The following is a 19904-nucleotide window of genomic DNA, read 5'->3' on the forward strand; positions in this document are numbered from 1 at the left end:
TCAGATTTTGTTTCTTTGCCCATGGAGCAAGAGGGGCTACTGGGGCCTCCTTTGTTGGTTCGAGACAGGAATATTCTCTACCAACGCCTTCCAGGGTCTTGGAAGCACCTTTCTGAAATCCTCCAAGCAGAGATTCCACTCCAGCAGGGGAAGGCCATCCGGCTCCCAGGGGCTCCTGGCGCTGTCCACATCTGGGCTTTCCTCCACCAGGATCTCCTCCACGATGCTCTTCTGCTGAGGACTCTTGGTTCCCACTCTGGCCTTCTGGGATCCGGATTCCCTGAGGGCCTCGTTCTCAGGCTGGGGCACTTGAGGTTCAGAAATGGGGCTCCTAAAGCGCGGTAAGAGCTCGGCATTCACAGAGGCCTTCTCTGTGGCTATGGGGCTGACGTGCTCCTTGTCCCCTGGCCTGGCCTCCTCAGCGTTGGGGGGCAGAGTCATGTACTGGCGCCACAGTTCATGCAGGCTTTGCACCACTTGGTGCTCGTAATGCAGCTGCAGCAGAAGATGGGAAGGCTTGTGAGGGAGAGGCTGGGGTGCAGGCACCGGAGCCGATGCCAGCTGGACCTGGCTTCTTCCCATTCCCCTGAGAGCACTGATGGAGGAGGCAGGGAGGAAGCCAGCAGGAGGGCTGCAGCCAGAGGGGCCCCCTACTTCCTTTTCAACCTGGGAACCTCCAAGTTGAAGCTATTTTTTTGCATTTGGGCTTCCAAGGAAGCCTGGGTTTGAATGAAGGAGTTGTGAAGCTCCGTTCTCATCAGGAATCCACTTATTAGCAAAATTACCCTGGGCAAATTACTTCATCTTTCTGGGCCTCAGTTTCCTCAATGTAAATGAGGATGTAAATAGTACCAGGACCAATGGCTCAAGCCTGCAATCCCAGTGCTTTGGGAGGCCAGGGTAGGAGGATCACTTGAACCCAGGAGTTCAAGACTGGCCTGTGTGACAGAGAGAGATCCTATCTCTACCAAAAAAAAAAAAAAAAAAAAGAGAGAGAAATTAGCTGAGCATGGTGATGCATGCCTGTAGTCCTAGCTACTCAGGAGGCTGAGGTGGGAGGATCACCTGAGCTGGGGAGTTTGAGGTCACAGTGAGCTATGAGTGGGGACACTATACTCTGGCCTGGAGTGTGACAGAGTGACATGCTATTTCTAAAAAATAAATAAATAAAAATAAGTAGTACCCATCTCATAGGACTGCTGTGAGGAGAGGTGAGGTATTCATGGAAGATGTGCAGAACAGAGTTTGACACATAGAAGAGTTTGCTATTACTCTCACCTACGGCAGCAGTCACAACCTTTTTGGCACCAGGGACTGGTTTCATGGAAGACAATTTTTCCACGGATGGCAGGGAGTAGGGGAATGGTTTCAGGATGAAACTGTTCCACCTCAGATCATCAGGCATTAGTTAGATTCTCATAAGGAGTGTGTAACCTTGATCCCTCGCATGTGCAGTTCACAATAAGATTTGCGCTCCTATGAGAATCTAATGCCACTGCTGATCTGACAGGAGGCAGAGCTCAGGCGGTAATGCTGGCTCACCCACTGCTCACCTGCTGCTGTGCGACCTGGGGGTTGGGGACCCTTGACTCAGGGCACACATGATGGGACAGAGGCCGGTGCTGGGCCTCACCTGAGGATTCCTGTGTCGGAACAAGTCTTCCTTGGTGAGATAGGCATCCACAGGTGATGGTGTGCGCTCCGGGGTCAAGACCCCCATCAGCACCTCCTGCAGCACTTCGTGAACGATGGTGACTGCCTCATGGGCCGTCAGTTTGCTCTGCAAATGGGAAGGTGGCAGAGGATGGCAGCCCAGGCTCTCAAAACCCATGCATCCTTCAGGAAGTTGGAGCCCCCAGGACTTTGTGCCTTCCTAGGGTCTGAGTTCCTGGCATTGGCGCTCTCTCTCTCTCTCTCTCTCACACACACACACACACACACACACACACACACACACACACACACGCCTGTTCTAAGACCCGAAAGCCTCTGAATCTCTCCAGACATCCTTGTTCCTTAAAATGGATGAAAAGGATCCAGAGGAGGGCCAGTTCCAGGGAAGGCTGCTGCTGCCTGGGGCCTGGTGGTCATGCAGTTAGCATGTCACCAGATTAGGAAGAAGGGGTGGGGCACACAGTGGGGGTGCTTCTGAGGATGGTGGTGAACCTTCATCAGGCTTTAGTCAGTGTCACAGAAACACAGGGGAGGGGCACCTTGTGTGAGACATGAGTGCTACAGTCAGTGAGTAAAGCAAGCATGACATTGTCAAAATGACCTTTGATCACCACTGGCTGAGCTCCAGCTGAAGGAGCCGGCCTTGTGACTGGGGACCACAAAAAATAAAAAAGCGCAGCTTTCTACCAAATCCCAGGATGCATGGCTCAGATGGCCACACTGTGAAACTGATTCGGGGGAACAGATTCCCAGCTCCCACCTCACACTCACTCCAGAGTTGTCAGCTGATTGAGTGGGACGGTGGGCAGACTCACCCTGCTATTTATTAATTATTATCCCTGGTTTTGAAGTCTTGTCAGTTAAACGCAACTCCACTGTATAGTACTAGACAGCGATGAACAAAACACAGACCAGTGCATAGGGCCATGCATTATTTGTACTTTACACAGTCTGCCTCTTAGGCTCAGTCTAATTTCTTTCTAACTCAGTGGGGCCATGCATGGCATTGCTGCAAGCTGCTCCTCACCTGCCTAGCCAGTGCACCCATCTTTTACATCACAAACCCTGGGAAGTGTTCGTGGAGCAAAAGTAGTTACCTGTTTGCTAAAAATTCAGTTCTCCTCTTAGGCTGGGAGAAATACCATCCCTGCAGGCACTGCCAGGAAGAATAGCAGGATACCCTAGCCGATGCTCAGAGCGGCCATGGTCCTGGGTCCCTTACCTCCAGTACTTTCCTCTCATCCTCAAAAACATCCTGGGTCAGGGAGACTGCATGGAGATTGACTTGCAGCACAGCACCTCCTAATAGAGTAGGATGGGTTCGAAACTCCCAAAATTCCCTGAAGATCCCAGCAGTCAAAGACTTGAAGAAGAAGGTAAAGGTTTTAGTTTCTCCAGGCAGAATCACACCTGAGAGGGACAGAGACTGAGGTTTTCAACATGCAGGAGCTGGCTGAGCCCCAGACCTGTATGCTGCTACATGCAGTTAACTGAGCCCCAGGCCAGGTGACTGGCCAACCATCCCAGTTTGCCCAGGGCTGAGAGGTTTCCTGGAAAGGGGGATTTTGAGTGCTAAAGTCCCAGGCAAACGGAGACAGCTGGCCACCCTAGCTCCAGGCCTGTGCATCTAGATAACTGAGCCCCTAGAACGTTTCTGCTCCCTGGTGGCTCACGTCCCCGGGTTCTCAAGTTCCATCAGTCTCTCAACAGACATGAATAGTCAGGCCACACATTTTACGGAAGGAATGAGAGGGACTCAAACTTACAGGAGCTGGGTCATAACTAAATTTTGATGTCTCATGAGGATAAAACCAGCCCCAGACAGGAGCCAGCGTGTAGGGTGGCTTCTCCCAAGTACCTTCCCGGCTGTTAAAGTAAAATTGCTGCATCCTGTTTTTCTTCAGGTCTTGGAAAGTGTCCGGTTGGTGCTGCCGTCGCCAGTCATACCAAATGGCCACGGTGCCATTATTGACCACAGTCAGTTCTGAGGAGGTTTTCTCGCCTTCTAGGGTTTCAAAGGTCAAGTGAACAGCAATCCCGACCTGCCTCTGGAAGGAGAAGGGACAAATGTCTTTGCTGGAGACCCTGGCCTAGAGTGAGCAACTCATCTGGTCTGCCCAGGACTTTTCTGGCTTTAGCACTGCAAGTCTCGTGTCCCAGGCCTCCAGGGCTTGGCCACTGTCACACAGAGTGATATCCTACTCCAATGTGGTTGTCTCTGAGGTTACCCTCAATAGTAAGAAGAGAAGATAATATATATATAAATATAATTATATATATATTTATATATAATTTTTTTTTGAGACAGAGTTTCGCTCTTGTCACCCAGGTTGGAGTGCAATGGTGTGATCTCAGTTCACTACAACCCTGCCTCCCAGGTTCAAGCAATTCTCCTGCCTCAGCTTTCCAAGTAGCAGGGATTATAGGTGTCCGCCACCACGCCCTGCTATTTTGTATTTTTAGTATAGAGATAGGGTTTCACCATGTTGGCCAGGGCTGGTCTTGAACTCCTGATGTCAGGTGATCCAGCCACGTCAGCCTCCCAAAGTGCTGGGATTACAGGCGTGAACCTCCACGCCTGGTCAGATAAAATATATTTTATACCCAATAAACATTTCTATTCCTTAGCATCTGAAGAATATCTTAGAACCTTCTTAGAGCCATACCTACTTGAGAGAGTTTGCTTGTTTACATGCTTGGGGGCTAGGTATAAGCCCCAAGTGGCTTATGACAGTCTGCAGCCTTGTGATTTTATTCTTGCTCAAGTTAGTATTGCTGTCACCATTTTCAGATAAGCTGAATGCACGACCAGATAAAAACGCAAACAGGAGACTGTGCAGGCTGCTGGTAACTGCCACAGACACCTCGGGGCTGCACCCCCGAGGGAGGCCCTCCCAGCAGGTGCGGTGAAGGCAGTTTTACCTTGTTCTGTGGATTACTGCCTCTGATCCAGCAAGCTGGCTTCCCACAGAACAGAAGAGAAGGGCCGAGAATAGGCATGGGGACATCAGAGGAACTTGCCAATGTGCCTCTGTAAGAAAAGCCAATGACTTATTTTCTCTTAGGCTGCCAGTCATGCCATGTGGAACCCACAGAAATGGTCACCAGGAAGCCTAGAAACACAACCAGCTCCACCCTGCAATGGAGTATGATCAACTCCACTCCTGTGCAGCTTCCTCCTGACCCATTGCTCTAGGTGGGAGGTTCTTAGAAACACACAGACTCTTCAAGCCCTCCTGCCAGAGCTATTCGTGGTACACAGAAATACATAGACTCCCCATGCCAGAGGCATTCAAGATGCACAGCAGTGGGAGGGTCTAGAGAGCCCTCACTTGACCAGCAAGGGAATGTCTGGGAAATCCCCATTAGGAGTTAGTTGTTGGAAAGGAGCAGGTGGCAACAGGAAAGCTAGCACAGCTGCTGGAATGGGTTCAAGGAGTGGGTGGCAACCACTGGAGAGAAGCTAGGCTGGAGGCACCCTGATCTCAGGGAGGGAAGCCTGCTCTTTCATACTGGTAGTTGCTGGAGAACTCTTCAGCCTCCCTCCCCCGGGTTCAGGCTGCACTCACAAGTATGTTGTCTCTTCAGAGGAGCTTCCCTGACTTCTTTCAAACACTGTGTAGTCTTCCACAGTAACAGCTGAGAAGGGCTGCCCTTTGCCCACCACCTCCAGGCCATCAATATCCTCCGAGAGATGGAGAAAGGTTAGAAGAGCTGACTGAAGACAGGCACTGCCCCAAGAGGCTTCTGACTGGGGCATGGAGGCCATACTAACCTGCTGGCTGAAATCCATCTCTGCCATGATTTTCTGCAGCTCCTTGCGTCGGTAGATCAGAAATAGACTCCGATCCCAGGTGTAGCGGTATGAAGCGTCCCTCTGGGCTGGTAATCCTAGCATGAGGTCCAAGGACCCTCAACACAGGCTGCTGCCATGCCCCCTTGCTCACCCACTTCTCAAGGGCTCTGAGAGTGCCTATCCCAACACCATTTCTAGGAAGGATGAAAAATACAGCTTCCCTGCAGCAGCTGGACTCCGCTCTCCTGTCCCGTATCTCCTCAGCAGCCCTACACAAGACTCCTGCAAAATTAGCTTCCAAATAGCCAAATTTTTGGATTATAGTAAAAATGATAATAGCAGCTACCTTTTATTGAGTGCTTAACAATGAGTCAGAACTTAATACATTTCATATCTCATTTAGCCCTATCACAACTCTGTGCATATTTTACAGATAAGGAAACTACAGGCCAGAGGGGTTCAACCACTCTGGGGTTCACTAACACGACATGGCTGGGACCTGAACCCAGGCAGCCTGGCAAGCTCTAAAGCAGATATGCTCAAGAGAAACAGGATGCAAACCACAAACACAAGCCACATGTGTCACTGAAAGTTTTCTAGATGCCACACTGAAAAAGGAAAAAAGAAACAGGTGGGATTCATTTTAGTAATATAGTTTATTTTATTTATTTATTTATTTTTTGAGACAGAGTTTTGCTCTTGTTGCCCAGGCTGGAGTGCTGTGGCATGATCTTGGCTCACTGCAACCTCCACCTCCCAGATTCAAGCAATTCTCCTGCCTCAGCCTCCTAAGTAGCTGGGATTACAGGCACGCACCACCATGCCCAGCTAATTTTTGTATTTTTAGTAGAGATGGGGTTTCACCATGTTGGCCAGGCTGGTTTTGAACTTCTGACCTCAAGTGATCCATCTGCCTCAGCCTCCCAAAGTGCTGGGATTACAGGCGTGAGCCACTGTGCCCAGCCTCATTTTAGTAATATAGTTTATTTAACTCAGTATATAAAAAATATTGTCATTTTGACATGTAATCAATATAAAAATGATTAATAAAATATATTGTTTTCACACTAAAGCCAGTGTCCAGTTGACAGCACTTCTCAGTGCAGGGCAGCCACGGTCTAGGTGCTCACCGGCGGCATGCAGCTCAAGGCTCCACACTGGACGGCAGCTCTGTGGCTGCACTCCAGTCTCCTAGCTCTCTCACTGTTTTACTGAAGAAAAGGAAGAGGGAGCCAGACTTCAGGAAGACTCTGGGACTTGCCTAAGGCCACAGAGAAACAGGCCCTGGGCCGCACTGTAGAGCCATGCTGGCCACTGCCACACTACCCTGCCTCTGGGCCAGGCACAAGATGCCAGCTGGCTTACAGCCCTGCGCCTCACCTGTCTCCACCCGGATGGAGTGGGGCTTCCCGATGTGAGTGATGGGCTCCATAAGGCCACGCTGAGTTTTTGTCTTGGTCATGACCAGACCTGTCATCTCATCTCCCAAGTATTCCAGTCGACTCCAGAACCCACTGTTCTCCCAGCTCTGGCAAGGAAGGAAAGGTGAGTCAGATTACCTGGACACCTCAGCCAGATGCTGGTGGAGATGTGGGAAGACAAGCACCACCACAGGCTACAGATGCTCCCTCTGGGGAATTCACTGCTGCCATGATTGCAGAACAGAAGCATCCACTGCCGCGTTTTCTGGACACCCTGTTGTCATCTTTACCAGCCCCCAGCCAGATGGTGTGGGTTGGTACAGGTACTGCACTGGTCTACCAGAACAAAGACGGGGGAACTCTTCAGCCTCTCTCCTTAGGGTGTAGGCTCCACTCAGTCTAAGCTCCTAGGAGACAAACACTAAGACTACTCTAATAACTCGCTACCTGTGTGGCCACCACAGGCTGAATAACTTTACTGACTAATCACAGAATTTAGTAAAGGCCTTGAGGGCTTAATGATGCTTTGCAATGGATAGGTTTTTTCTCCCCAGCTGTGCCACCTGAAACCAGCATCCCTGTGTCCAGACACCTGCCCCCCACCCCCCTCCTCCGTGCCACCCTCTGCCCCCCGGGCACTTAGGACAGGTGGCCTCACTTTCCTATCACGCCGCGTTGGAAGTGTGCAGTCAATGAGCTCCCGCTCCTCCTGGATCCGTCTGTAGGTCTCCCCAGTGTGCATGAGCAGCTCACTGATCGGCTTCTTTAGGTGTTCTAGAGAGAGAGGCAAGATTGCAGCCACTCTGCCAAACCAGAACAAACAGGGGCCTTGGCAGTCTGCATCGGGCAGCCTCCCTCACGGGGCTGATTTCAGGACCCACTGAAGCTTCAGAGTGAGACACTCTTGGGAGTGAACAGCACAAATGTGGTCAGCCCGAGGCCAGGCTCTGGAGGAGTAAACAATCCAGCAGAGCCTTGCGCCAGATGGAGGCTGGGCGGGAGCCCTGTCTGCTCTGCTCACCACTGAGGGCTTCCTGCTGCTTCTTCCGCAGGGCTATGTTACGCTGCCAGTTTTTCAGAAAGTTGTGCTGAGGAGGTGGGGCCCAGGGAGGTCTCTTCTCTTCTTTTGGGGCTTTTTGCTTTGACTCTCCTTTAGCAGAGATGAGGGTCATCAGACAGGGTGAGGTAGGTATCAGCTCAGCCAGCTGAAAAGTACAACATAGGCATGTGGAGGGCGGTGAGAAGGCTCTGGGCGGAGCTGAGCACACATTTCCTGAGGCCTAAACCCATGCTGTTATCCCACTGTGCTGAGAATCTCTCCTCTTCAGGACTCCAGGGTAGCCAGTGACAGAAAATAAATCCCAGAACCAGGGTGCCCTGGTTTCTCCCACAGAAAGGGAACTTCTGTTTCAAGATTGGGGTCAACATCTTCTAGTGTTATTGGTCCTCCTCACAACTGACGTTGATTGACACCTTCACCCATGTGTAAATGGAAGCATTCTTATATGGCCCCAGGCCCCTTAGCGCCTGACCAGAGTCAGCCTGGATCCAGGGAAGCAAGGGGAAGAGACAGGAGAAGCACTGCATGATGGGAAGGTTGAAAAGATACAGAATCTTCCCATGGCCCAGGAAGCAATGGGAAGCCACCTTCCTCCACCACGTGGAGTGAGGAGGGCAGGCCAGTCTCCAGAGAAGGGAAAATCAAGACAGTGCACAGAGCAGAAGGAAATGAGGCATGTGGGCCCTGAGTCCTGATGCCTTTCTGGGTTCAGTCTACTCAGACCCAGGTACTCCCACCTTTGGGTTCCATGAGGCAGTCTCTGGAATCCTTACAGTAAATCCCCGACTTCACTGAAGCCAGCTTCAGCTGTCTTTTGTGCCTTGCAACTGAAGTGTCTAACTATTCTGGGAGAGGGTCCCTTATCAACTGAGACTCGAAACCTAGAGACTAAACTGTCTCTTTAACCCCAGCCCTGCTTGACTCTGTCAGGTGGAAGACCGAAATGACTTCAGTGACTGCTGTCATCCGGGTAGTTCTGTGCAAACAAACCCGGGTGTTCCCTCGAGCAAGTGCAATTCTCTTAAAGTCCTGGAGACTCCCCAAGATGTGGTGGGGCAGGATCTGGTCAATGCCATCGAAGCTGTCACCGGGACCTGTGAGGATAAAAGAAGAAAGGGGAAAGAAGCTGTGGGTGGGCAACTCTCAAGAGGGCAACTTTCTGATGGAGACTGGGTTTCTCTTGAGGTTGACCCATGAGTTGAAAGACAGTAAAGCCAGGGCTGAGACTGGGTGTACCAGAGTAGTCCAGAGGCTTTGTGGCTGCATCGGTATTTGCAGGACGTGCTACAAGGTGGCAGACCTTCCTCCTAGGATCCGTGGGTTTGAGTTTACGGATGATAAATTTCTGGGTAATGACGCGTTTATCTTCCTTTTCAGTAAGGCGAGGAATATGTTGCTAAAAAGAAATAAAACAAAGGAGAATTCCACCTGTAGTGGAAGGAGGAAGAGCACCACCCATCTCCTCCGTTCTAGTTCTAGGTGGAGTTCCTGAAGGCTGACAGATCTGTGTCTTCAGCTCTGCCCATATGTTCTGTTGAGGAAATGCCTGTGTAACAGATATGTGACTTAGTAATATCCTGGAGGGAAAAAAAAGAACATCTTATGCCTCCAGATAGTTCAGGTGAGAGGTGGCTGACTCTCCCAGGTGAAGCATGGGGTTAGGGTTTAGCAGCTTTACCCAGAGCTGTACCTTTGCTCCTTAAACTCATTCTCCCTTCTGTGAAATGGGAATGATGGCACCTACCTCTATGGGAACAAGATACCTCATCATCTCATTTCCCCCGTGGTTCTATAGGAATCTCAGAAATGTTAAAACAGACAACACAGTGAATTCCTTAAGGTGGTAAAGTGAAAAGAATCTGTGTTCAGTGGATTTTTGCATGGAGTTAGACACTCCCCATGAGTAGGGAGATGGTGGGAAGACAGTGGACATGGCTGGTGTTCTAGACCACTCAGGCTGCTGGCAGGGAAACATTTCTATGATAAGGGAAGCTTAGGCTTCATCCTCACCTCCTTCAAGTCTTCCTTCTTAATGGCCAAAGCAAGAATGTCATCTCCTTGTAGGACATTGCTAACAGGTTCAGGCTCTTCCTGAATTGGGGGTGTGGGTTGTTCAGGTCCCTTTGCCCGTTTCTTTTCTGAAGAGAAGCAGAAAGTTATTAAGTCCTTAAAGAGCTCCTTCTGTATATGTCAATATATACACACAAAAGTATAAATATATACTAGACTCCATGGGGGGTGCGGTGCAGAGCTGACCAGCTGAAGAGGTAGCAGAGGCTGCCAAGGTGGCCTGGGTGGCACTTTGCTGGGGCAAGAGGCGTTCCCTCTGGAGGGTCCCCCTACCCACAGCCTCTGGCTCACCACAGTGACTAAGACTTCTGTAGCCAGAATTTAGATCAGAAGATGCTTCATTTCAGGCCAGGTATGGTGGCTCATGCCCGTAATCCCAGCACTTTAGGAGGCTGACACAGGAGGATCACTTGAGGCCACGAGTTCGAGACCAGCCGGCACATGGTGAAACCCCGTCCCCACTAAAAATACAAAAATTAGCCAGACCCATGCCTGTAGTCCCAGCTACTCGGGCAGCTGAGGCAGGAGAATCACTTGAGCCTGGGAAGTAGAGGTTGCAGTGAGTTGAGATCGCGCTACTGCACTCCAACCTGGGCAACAGAGCGAGACTCTGTCTCAAAAACAAAACAAAACAAAAAGATGTTCATTTCGGGTGCCATGGTGCAAGCCTGGAATCCCAACACTTTTGAGAAGCCAAGGCAGGCGGATTGCTTGGGCCCAGGAGTTCAAGACTAGCCTGGGCAACATAGTTGAGACTCCATCTGTACAAAAAAGATTATTTTTAATATGCAAAAAGATGTTCCATTTCAGGTTATGCTATTTATAAGCTGGACAGTCTTGGGCACACATCACTTAACCTCTCTAGGCCTCAGGCTTCCCATGTGTACAAAGAGTCAGTTGGACTAAATCAGTGGTTCCCAACTATTAGTCCAATGTCTGCCTCAGAATCTTGGGAGGAGTTTTATGAATACAGCTTCCTGGCTACTGCATGGAGCCAGGGCCTAGGGAGCTGTAATTTTTTCAACTCCCTAGGTGATTCTGATGCACAGTGGTTTGGGACAACTGAACTAGATGTTTTGCCAGTGTCCTCCAGTGCTGGCACTGATCCATGCTTCTGGGTGAAGGCATTGGGTTTCATAAGACACTGGTTAAAATGCAGAATCTCTGTGGGGGAAGCAGAACATTCACCACTGGCCATTTATTGCACACTATTTCATTAAATAAAGATTGTTGAGCGGGCGCGGTGGCTCAAGCCTGTAATCCCAGCACTTTGGGAGGCCGAGACGGGCAGATCACGAGGTCAGGAGATCGAGACCATCCTGGCTAACACGGTGAAACCCCGTCTCTACTAAAAAATACAAAAAACTAGTCGGGCGAGGTGGCGGGCACCTGTAGTCCCAGCTACTCGGGAGGCTGAGGCAGGAGAATGGTGTAAACCTGGGAGGTGGAGCTGCAGTGAGCTGAGATCCGGCTACTGCACTCCAGCCTGGGCAACAGAGCGAGGCTCCATCTCAAAAAAAAAAAAAAAAGATTGTTTAAGCAGCTTCTCCGTGCCAGGCACTGTGCTAGGTTCTGGGGATCTATGTCAGAGCTTGTCTTTAAAGAGCACATGCCCAGTGGGAAACAAGACCGTGAAACAGACTGAACCAGAGTAACTACAGGAACATGGTGGGGAGGAATACCCAGCCCAGAGTCGGCAGGTGTGGGAGGCGGGGGGGTCAGGGAGGGCTTCCTAAGGAAGGGATGTTTAACAGAGCTGAAGAAAGAAGTTGGAGAAAGGAAAGGGCCCTGGGGAACAGGCATTCCAAAGAAAATAACATATAGAGGCATAGAGGCAAGAGAACGGAGCACATCCCTGGAACTCAAAGCATGTGTTTTTAAATAGCTGGAGTGTGGTGAGGTGGGAGGGAAGAGGCAGAGCCCAGAGAGAGCAGCAGCAGCCATATCGTGCAGAGCTCAGTGAGCCATGTGAAGGCTTACCCCATGGGTAATATAGCATGCCAAGGAATGGATTAAGAGTTGCAAGATCTTGGGAGGCCAAGGCAGGCAGATTGCTTGAGCCCAGCAGTTCAAGACCAGTCTGGGCTCTATAAAGAAAATACAAAAATTACCCAGGCATGGTAGTACATGCCTGTAGTCCCAACCACTTGAGAGGCTGAGGGGAAGGACAGCATGAGCCCAGGAGGTCAAGGCTGCAGTGAGCCAAGATTGTGCCACTGCACTCGAGCCTGGGTGACAGAACAAGACCCTGTCTTGTTTGTCTAAGAAAACAAAACAAAAAATCCTGCAAGACCGAGATGAGTGTATGAATGTATTTAAGAGTCTGTTGTGGCAGCCAGAGCATGACATTGACAACACCTGGGGCAGAAGGGGGTCACAGGTCACTTTCCAACGAGGACACACTCCCTGCCTTCCTTTCACAGAGGTGGCTTAACAGGTTCAAACACATCTCATTTCTCTGGCTGGTCAACCCTGTCATTTTCCCTCTGGTTCAGAATGGTTTGATATAAGGCCCTACATAAAACAATCAAAAGAAAATCTAAGTTCTGCCTTTAGGGAGTTTAAAACAAAATTTAGTTTTATCCACTGCTTCTCACAGCACCGTAATCTTTAAGAGGCAGTATCACTAAAACATCAAGGCAGGTGTTTTGGTTAATAAAATCAAACTTTTTTAAAGGAAATTTCCATAGAGTTGGTGGCCAAAAAAACTCACACCAAAATCATTCCAAACATAGTTCTAAATTCAGCCTGTTGGCCAGGTGCAGTGGCTCACGCTTGTAATCCCAACACTTTGGGAGGCTGAGATGGGAGGACTGCTTGAGGCCAGGAGTTCAAAACCAGCCTGGGCAACACAGGAGAACCTATTCTTAAAAATTTTTTTGTTTTTCTGTTAGAAAAAAATAATAAATTCGGCCTATCATCCACAGTCTGTTTCTGTAATGGGGTCAGCGAAGGTTCGGGAGTATCTGTCTGTTAAATGCATGCCTCTGTGCACACAAACACACATGCAGGGCTGACAGCTGAACCCTGAGTTCCAGTGTCATCTGCCGCCAAGTGTGGAGATGCAGCCTTGGGCTTTGATTTCTACCTCCCCTCTCCCTTCTACACAAACTCACCAAAGTGGGTGGCAGCCTATGAGAACTGAGATCAGTTGAAGGTCTGCTTTTGTAAATATTTTGGTATTACCTGTATTTTCTAGGGCATTTGCTTCCTCTATCCATAACCTTGACTGGGTTGACATCTTTCCAAGTGATTAAACATCTCCAGATGTGTGTTTTTTACTGGTGGGTACACAATTACCACGTGTCAACAGAAACTTTCAACACTGCTGAAGATTTTTGGGGGCCAAAGCTCGCATCCCTTCAGTGATAGAGAAGCCAATCTTTCATGTTTGGTTTAGATTGAAATAGTAAAACTCTGGTCTAAGGTTATTCTGAGAAAGTTATCTTTAATGTAGTCCAATAAATGCTCTGTTACTGCATACAGTCAAGGAGTGGTATGTTCTAGTTAATAAAATATTCATTAAAATGATATATACATTTTTTTTTCTTGAGATGGAGTCTCACTCTGTCCCCCAGGCTGGAGTGCAGTGGCGTGATCTTGGCTCACTGGTGCGATCTCGGCTCACTGCAACCTCCGCCTCCCAGGCTCAAGTGATTCTCCTGCCTCAGCCTCCCAAGTAGCTGGGAATACAGGCATGCGCCACCACGCCCAGCTTTTTTTTTTTTTTTTGTATTTTTAGTAAAGGCTGGGTTTCACCATGTTGACTAGGCTGGTCTTGAACTCCTGACCTCAGGTGATCCACCCACCTCAGCCTCCCAAAGTGCTGGGACTGTCTCTTATACACATCTAGATGTGTATAAGAGACAGCCACCACACCTTGCTAATTTTTGTATTTTTAGTAAAGGCTGGGTTTCACCATGTTGACTAGGCTGGTCTTGAACTCCTGACCTCAGGTGATCCACCTGCCTCAACCTCCCAGAGTGCTGGGATTACAGGCATGAGCCACCGCGCCCGGCCGCCCAACTATTTTCTGTATGTTTAGTAGAGACAGGGTTTCACCATGTTGGCCAGGCTGGTCTCATACCCCTGACCTCAGGTGATCCACCTGCCTCAACCTCCCAGAGTGCTGGGATTACAGGCATGAGCCACCACGCCCGGCCACCCAACTATTTTCTGTATGTTTAGTAGAGACAGAGTTTCACCATGTTGGCCAGGTTGGTCTCAAACTCCTGACCTCAGGTGATGTGCTCACCTCAGCCTCCCAAAGTGCTGGGATTACAGGCATGAGCCACTGTGCCCAGGGATATATATATATCTTAAATTGCTCCTAGGGACCGTTTACCAAGCCTCTTCTATGTGCTATAAACTACAAAGCTAGTATAAAAGGTTGAGATATGGCTCCTTCTCTTGAGGTACTGAAAAATGTAATAGACGTGAATATACACCAATCATAACATAGTAGAGGAGTTCCTACATTTGCAGTACAGGCAATAGGTTTGGTTAGACATCAAAAAAGGAACAGATCCATGTGGATTACACAGTTCAGGGCTCTGAAGAAGGGTTCAGAGGAACAGCTGCAGAGGTGGCTCCACAGGCTGAGGCAGGCCTCGAAGGAGAGAGAGGTACAGGTATAGCAGCAAACCGGGATGCTCCAGGTGAGGTCAAAGTCCAAGCAAACCAAGAAGCAGGGCTGAGCATGGCATGTGAGTGGCACGATAACACAGAAAACTTGCTGGGGAGGTGGTGATGTTGGGGATGAGAGGGAAACCAGAGCATGACAGCTTTGTAAAGCATGGCTCAGGCATCTGATCTTTGGTCCAGGGAGTGAGTTGATGACACGCGCATTTCAGAATGATTCATCAGATGCGGAGAGCCAGATGGACCAGAGAGGCAGAGGCAAGCTGGGAAGACCAGGGAAGGAAGAGCCCCAGGGATCATTTTAGGACCTGCAGGAAGACTCCACAGGGCTGAGGTATGTCTGACTACTGAGCCTGTAGAGGCCCAGCACTCTCTGGTTCTTTGGTCTGGAATCCCAAGCTATAGGGCTCCTGGTGAGCCACCCAGCTGACATTTCTCCCTTGATGCTGACAGTGAGGGGTAAAAGAGACCACCCCGCTTGCATGGGGTAATCAGTCAGTCTCTGTTGGAGCTGGACCAGAGGGCTGGAAGCAAGGTGCTCAGGTGGGGATAGGAAGGGAGATGCAGAGGGGGGAACTATGGAGGGAGACGAAACCTGGACTCTTTCTGCTTCTTGTTTTATCTGAGTATTATTTGGTTTTAGTGTTGACTAAAGTCTTTGGGAAATTCTGACCTTAGGGTTGGGCTGGGGGAACCATGCAGGGGCTGTCCTTACTAGGGCGGAGCTTTAATTCGTTGGGGAGGGGAATCTAATACTGCTGGGAGGGTTCTTGGCTTCTTAGCAACAAGACAGCAGGGGTAGGGGGGCACATGGTGGGAAGGCAGGGTACTGGGACTCAAAAAGGCTCTCAGGTCCCAAGAAACAGGTTTAAGTCACTGTTTTTGCTTTCCTTTTTGCTTAAGACATCAGAGACTTTGGAGAAACATCGCACAAGGTTACAAGATTACATTTGGTCATTAGCTGCCTTATATGGGGGCTGGGGGAGAGTACTGCACTACAACATTACAGGCTTCCCTGAGATATTTTTAAAAAGATATCTTGCATGCTAACCACTTCATTTTTTTTCCCCTCCTCACTCTGGTGCATGTTCTTAACTCAAGGGTTAATTAACAAACTAAATTTTCTGCTTATTAAAAATAAATATGGAGTAAAAAAATCTTTCCTTGATTTGTTTATAGCAGTTCAAATCTGATAAGATCTCCCAGAAACTATGTGAGCAGGAGGCAGTAGCTAGGAAAGCCCTTGACTGCCCTTGGGAAAGGGGACCAGATATTCCCTCTCTCTCAATTAGTAAAAAGTATGTCATGGGCCAGGCATGGTGGCTCACGCCTGTAATCCCAGCACTTTGGGAGGCCAAGGTGGGAGGATCGCTTGAGCCCAGGAGTTCAAGACCAGCCTGGGCAACTTGTCTCTACAAAAAAAAAAAAAATTAGTCGGGCATGGTGGTGTGCACCTGTAATACTAGCTACTTGGGAGGCTGAGGCAGGAGGATCGCTTGAGCCCAGAAGTTCAAGGCTATAGTGAGCTATGATTGTACCTCTGCACTCCATCCTGGGTGACAGAGCGAGGCCCTGTCTCAAAATACATATATACATATAATGTCATAAAACAGCATTGGACTTTTATTTTTTTAATAATGGGGGTCTCACTGTGTTGCCCAGTCTGGAATGCAGTCAGCTATTCACAGGTGTGATCATGAACTCCTGGCCTGGAACAATCCTCCTGCCACAGCCTCCTGAGCAGCTGAGACTGCAGATGTGCTCCACCATGCCCAGCTCAACGTTGGACTTTTATACATGAAGAAACATAGAGCCATACTGAAAAGCGACTAAGCTCCTGTTAGTTTTCTGAGCGTCCCCTCTCCTCACACTGAGCTTTCACAACTCTGAGGCTGGGTCTCCCCAGGGCCTGCAAGAGCACATCAGGCTTTCTGACCTAGTACATAAAGCCCTTTCATGGTCTGGCCCCTGCCCTACCCACTGTGCAGCCTCTTCTGGTTCCCACATTTACAGTTTCATAAACTCATGCTGCTTCCTAGACCTAGAGAAGCAAACCTCTCCTTTTTTTTTCCTTGTCTGCCATAGATGTCACCTTCTTCAGAAGACGTCCCCCTACAACCATCCCTGGTCTAGCTCAGGTGCTCTGAGCCCCCTGAAGCCCGATGGGCACCTACATTGCAGCATTTGTATTTCTACCTTTGTCTGGTTACTCCTCCAGGCGTTCATTAGACTGAGTTTCTTGAGGACCAGGGTCACACAGTTAATACCGATACCCTTCTGGTGAGCCACAGTACCACACAAAACTAGCTCTCAGTAAACAAAACCAGGCTGGGCGCAGTGGTCCATGCCTAGAATCCCAGCAGTCTGTGAGGCTGAGACAGGAGGATCGCTTGAGGCCAAGAATTTGACACTAGCTGGGACAACACAGCAAGAGCCCTGTTTCCACACACACACACACAAAAAAAGGGCTAAAAATGAAATTTAAAAATAAATAAATGGAAACAGCAAAAAAAGATCAAAAGGGGGTGGGCTGCAAATGAGAACATGTCCGTGGAAGTCGTCCGCTATCAGACGCCCTGTGGCTCTCCCAGGTGCAACCAGAAGGAAGCTGTAGAGGCCAGGAAGCAGTCATATCTAGCGACTCTTTTCAGGCTAAAGGAGCTGGATAAGTGTCATCCAGCTGGAAAGTGCACGTGGTAGGAAAAGGCAGTCAAAAACAGAACTAGCCAAGCAAGGCTTTTCTTCTGGGTTTTTCCAGCAGGAATCCTGAGTGACGCCTGCCCCCCATCAACCCTCCTCTACCGAAGAACCCCATTAAGGTGGCTGGTTTCACCACTCCATTCTTTCCTCTTCCCAAGGACCCCAATTCCTGGCCCTTCTACCCTTAAACTCTTTCCTGGCTCTTCTGCACCTCATCCAGTCTGGGGATCCTGCCTCCTGCATGCCACCCGAAGATGTGGTTAGAGGTAAAGGTATCCCTGCCTGCGCAAGGCCATCTCCCCAGCCAGTGGTCGCTGAGGCCTCTCTGTCAGTCTCCCACTTCCTATGTCCCCATTCTCAAGGCCCAGTGCGCTGTGGGTTCTTCCTGCCTTGCCCCCCTCATCCCTAAGGGTCCTATCCCCAGTACCCTACTTCCCCTGATCTTTCCTCCATCCCTGGTGCCATCCCCATCCTCCAGGCCCCGTGTCCTGAACTTATTCCAGGGACCGCTTCCCCTGTCGGGTTCTCCTGAGCGCCCAAGGCAGTCAGCGCCAACCTTTGAAGCTCTCTGCGGCCTCTAATAATCTGGTTGGAGTTATTTTGAGGCGGGAATCCTTCTTTAGAGACTTCATGGTGCCGTCCCGGCGGTGAGCGTGACCCTGCACCGCCCGGCCCCGAGACACCGAGGCTGCGCCGCACCCGCGGCGACGCCGCGCACGCCCGCCAGCCAGCGGCCGCCACTGCGTCCGTAGCAACCGGCGCCCCGCGCGGGGAGGGCACCTACCAATCAACTTGGGCGGAGACTGCTTGGAAACCACCTTCTTCATCGGGCTGCGCACGCGCCCGCCGCCTGCGGCGCCAAGAGCGAAAGACCCCTAGAACGCCCCGCTGGCCCGACCCGTGACGCAACAGGCGGCGCCGACGAGCGCCGTGACGTCACCAGCCGGGCGGGGCGAGGGGGCCCGGGCGAGGACCCCCGCGAGTTGTGGGAGCCGAGGGCTGGGTGGGAGCGGGCTGGCTGGTAGGGGTGCGGGACCTGCCTCGCCCCGCCCTGCTGCTAGGCCACGGGAGGCGGGTGGGGCGTCGCAGGTGCCAGCCCCTGCTTCCCACCTTCCTCGGCTAAGGCCACGTCCTGTCGAGAGACCTCCCTCTGCCCCCCTCACAGCGGTCCGGGGGTATCGGGCCTTTCAGGACATGCTGAAACCCCTTGCGTGGCATACCGTGGGTTTTAGGTGTCCGTGGCGGCCCTCCCCCACTCGCACCAACGCGCCTGGTGACCTCCCGGGTCCACGCTCGCTGCAGCCACTTTGGCCTTTCATCACTTCCCCGAACAGCCAAAACTTTTGCCCCGACTTGGGGCATTCTCACAGTCCTTGAAGATACTGCCTCTGATTATTTTAAGTTTATAAACGCACCCGCTTTGTTCCCCTTCTAGAGCCCTGATGCATTCTGGAATTTTTTTTTTTTTTTTTTTTTTTTTTTTTTTTGTATGTAGTTGCCTATTGTCAAACTCTCTCAGAATGTATGAGAGCAGGAGCTACCTCAGGCCCCGCCCCCAACCCAAAGTTTAGTGCCAGTAGTCACGCAGTAAATTGTGCCTCAAATAGTGAAGGGGTTCTAGAGCCAGACAGAATTGGGTTCTAATCCCACCTATGCCGGCTTGCTAGCTATGTGTTCTTGAGCCAATGCCTTGACCTAGAAGAGCCAGTTTTCTCTGCTTGGCGCAGTGATTCAGGCCTACAATCCTAGTGCTTTAGAAGGCTGAGGCAGGAGGATTGGTTGAGGCCAGGAGTTCAAAATTGGCCTGAGCAACGTAGGAAGACCCCATTCTAAAAACCTCCGCCTCCCAGGTTCAAGCGATTCTCCTGCCTCAGCCTCCTGAGTAGGTGGGATTACAGGCGTGTGCCACTACACCTGGCTAATTTTTGTATTTTTAGTAGAGGCGGGGGTTTCACCAGTTGGTCAGGCTGGTCTCAAATTCCTGACCTTGTGATCCGCCCTCCTTGGCCTCCCAAAGTGCTGGGATTACAGGCGTGAGCCACCGTGCCCTGCCTAAAAAATTTTTTTTAATTAGCCAACTTTGGTGGCCCACACCTGTAGTCTTAGCTATTCTGGAGGCTGAGGCAGGAAGATTGCTTGAGCCCAGGAGGTCCAGGCTGCAGTGAGCTCTGATTGCACCACTGCACTCCAGCCTGGGCAACAAAGTGAGACCCCCATCTCATCCATCCATCCATCCATATATATATATACATAAAATGGTGGTCATAATGCTGCCCTCACAAGGCCACTGCAAGGGTTAAATGAATATGTATGTATTTATTTTTCTTTGAGAGTATCTCACTCTGTTGCCCAGGTTGGAGTGCAGTGGCACAGTCATAGCTCACTGCAGCTTCAAACTCCTGAGCTCAAATGATCCTGCTGCTTCAGCCTTCCAAGTAGCTGGGACTACAGGCATGTGCCACTGCACCCAGCTAATTTTTGAATTTTTTGTAGAGGCATGGTCTTGCTATGTTGTCCAGGCTGGTCTTGAACTACTGTGCTC

At 50.3% G+C, this 19904-nt stretch overlaps 1 protein-coding gene across 1 annotated transcript in view; it reads right to left on the bottom strand.

Moving 5' to 3' along the window:
* MYCBPAP (MYCBP associated protein) overlaps positions 1 to 18304 on the bottom strand; it is a 26819-nt gene extending 8515 nt beyond the window's left edge. Inside the window, exons 1-14 of the mRNA XM_011999252.1 lie at positions 17919 to 18304; positions 9962 to 10089; positions 9188 to 9347; positions 8942 to 9045; positions 7913 to 8096; positions 7550 to 7665; positions 6851 to 6998; positions 5450 to 5565; positions 5244 to 5359; positions 4597 to 4705; positions 3533 to 3722; positions 2897 to 3084; positions 1634 to 1780; positions 109 to 495 (exon numbers count right to left, since the gene is read on the bottom strand). Coding sequence (XP_011854642.1) covers positions 109 to 495; positions 1634 to 1780; positions 2897 to 3084; positions 3533 to 3722; positions 4597 to 4705; positions 5244 to 5359; positions 5450 to 5565; positions 6851 to 6998; positions 7550 to 7665; positions 7913 to 8096; positions 8942 to 9045; positions 9188 to 9347; positions 9962 to 10089; positions 17919 to 18189 — 2364 coding nt within the window. The 5' untranslated portion in view covers positions 18190 to 18304. The remainder of the gene's footprint in view (positions 1 to 108; positions 496 to 1633; positions 1781 to 2896; positions 3085 to 3532; positions 3723 to 4596; positions 4706 to 5243; positions 5360 to 5449; positions 5566 to 6850; positions 6999 to 7549; positions 7666 to 7912; positions 8097 to 8941; positions 9046 to 9187; positions 9348 to 9961; positions 10090 to 17918) is intronic.
* Positions 18305 to 19904: the final 1600 nt, after the last annotated feature.

The sequence above is a fragment of the Mandrillus leucophaeus genome, unplaced genomic scaffold (genome assembly GCF_000951045.1).
Source record: "Mandrillus leucophaeus isolate KB7577 unplaced genomic scaffold, Mleu.le_1.0 Scaffold59, whole genome shotgun sequence".
Lineage (NCBI taxonomy): Eukaryota > Metazoa > Chordata > Mammalia > Primates > Cercopithecidae > Mandrillus > Mandrillus leucophaeus.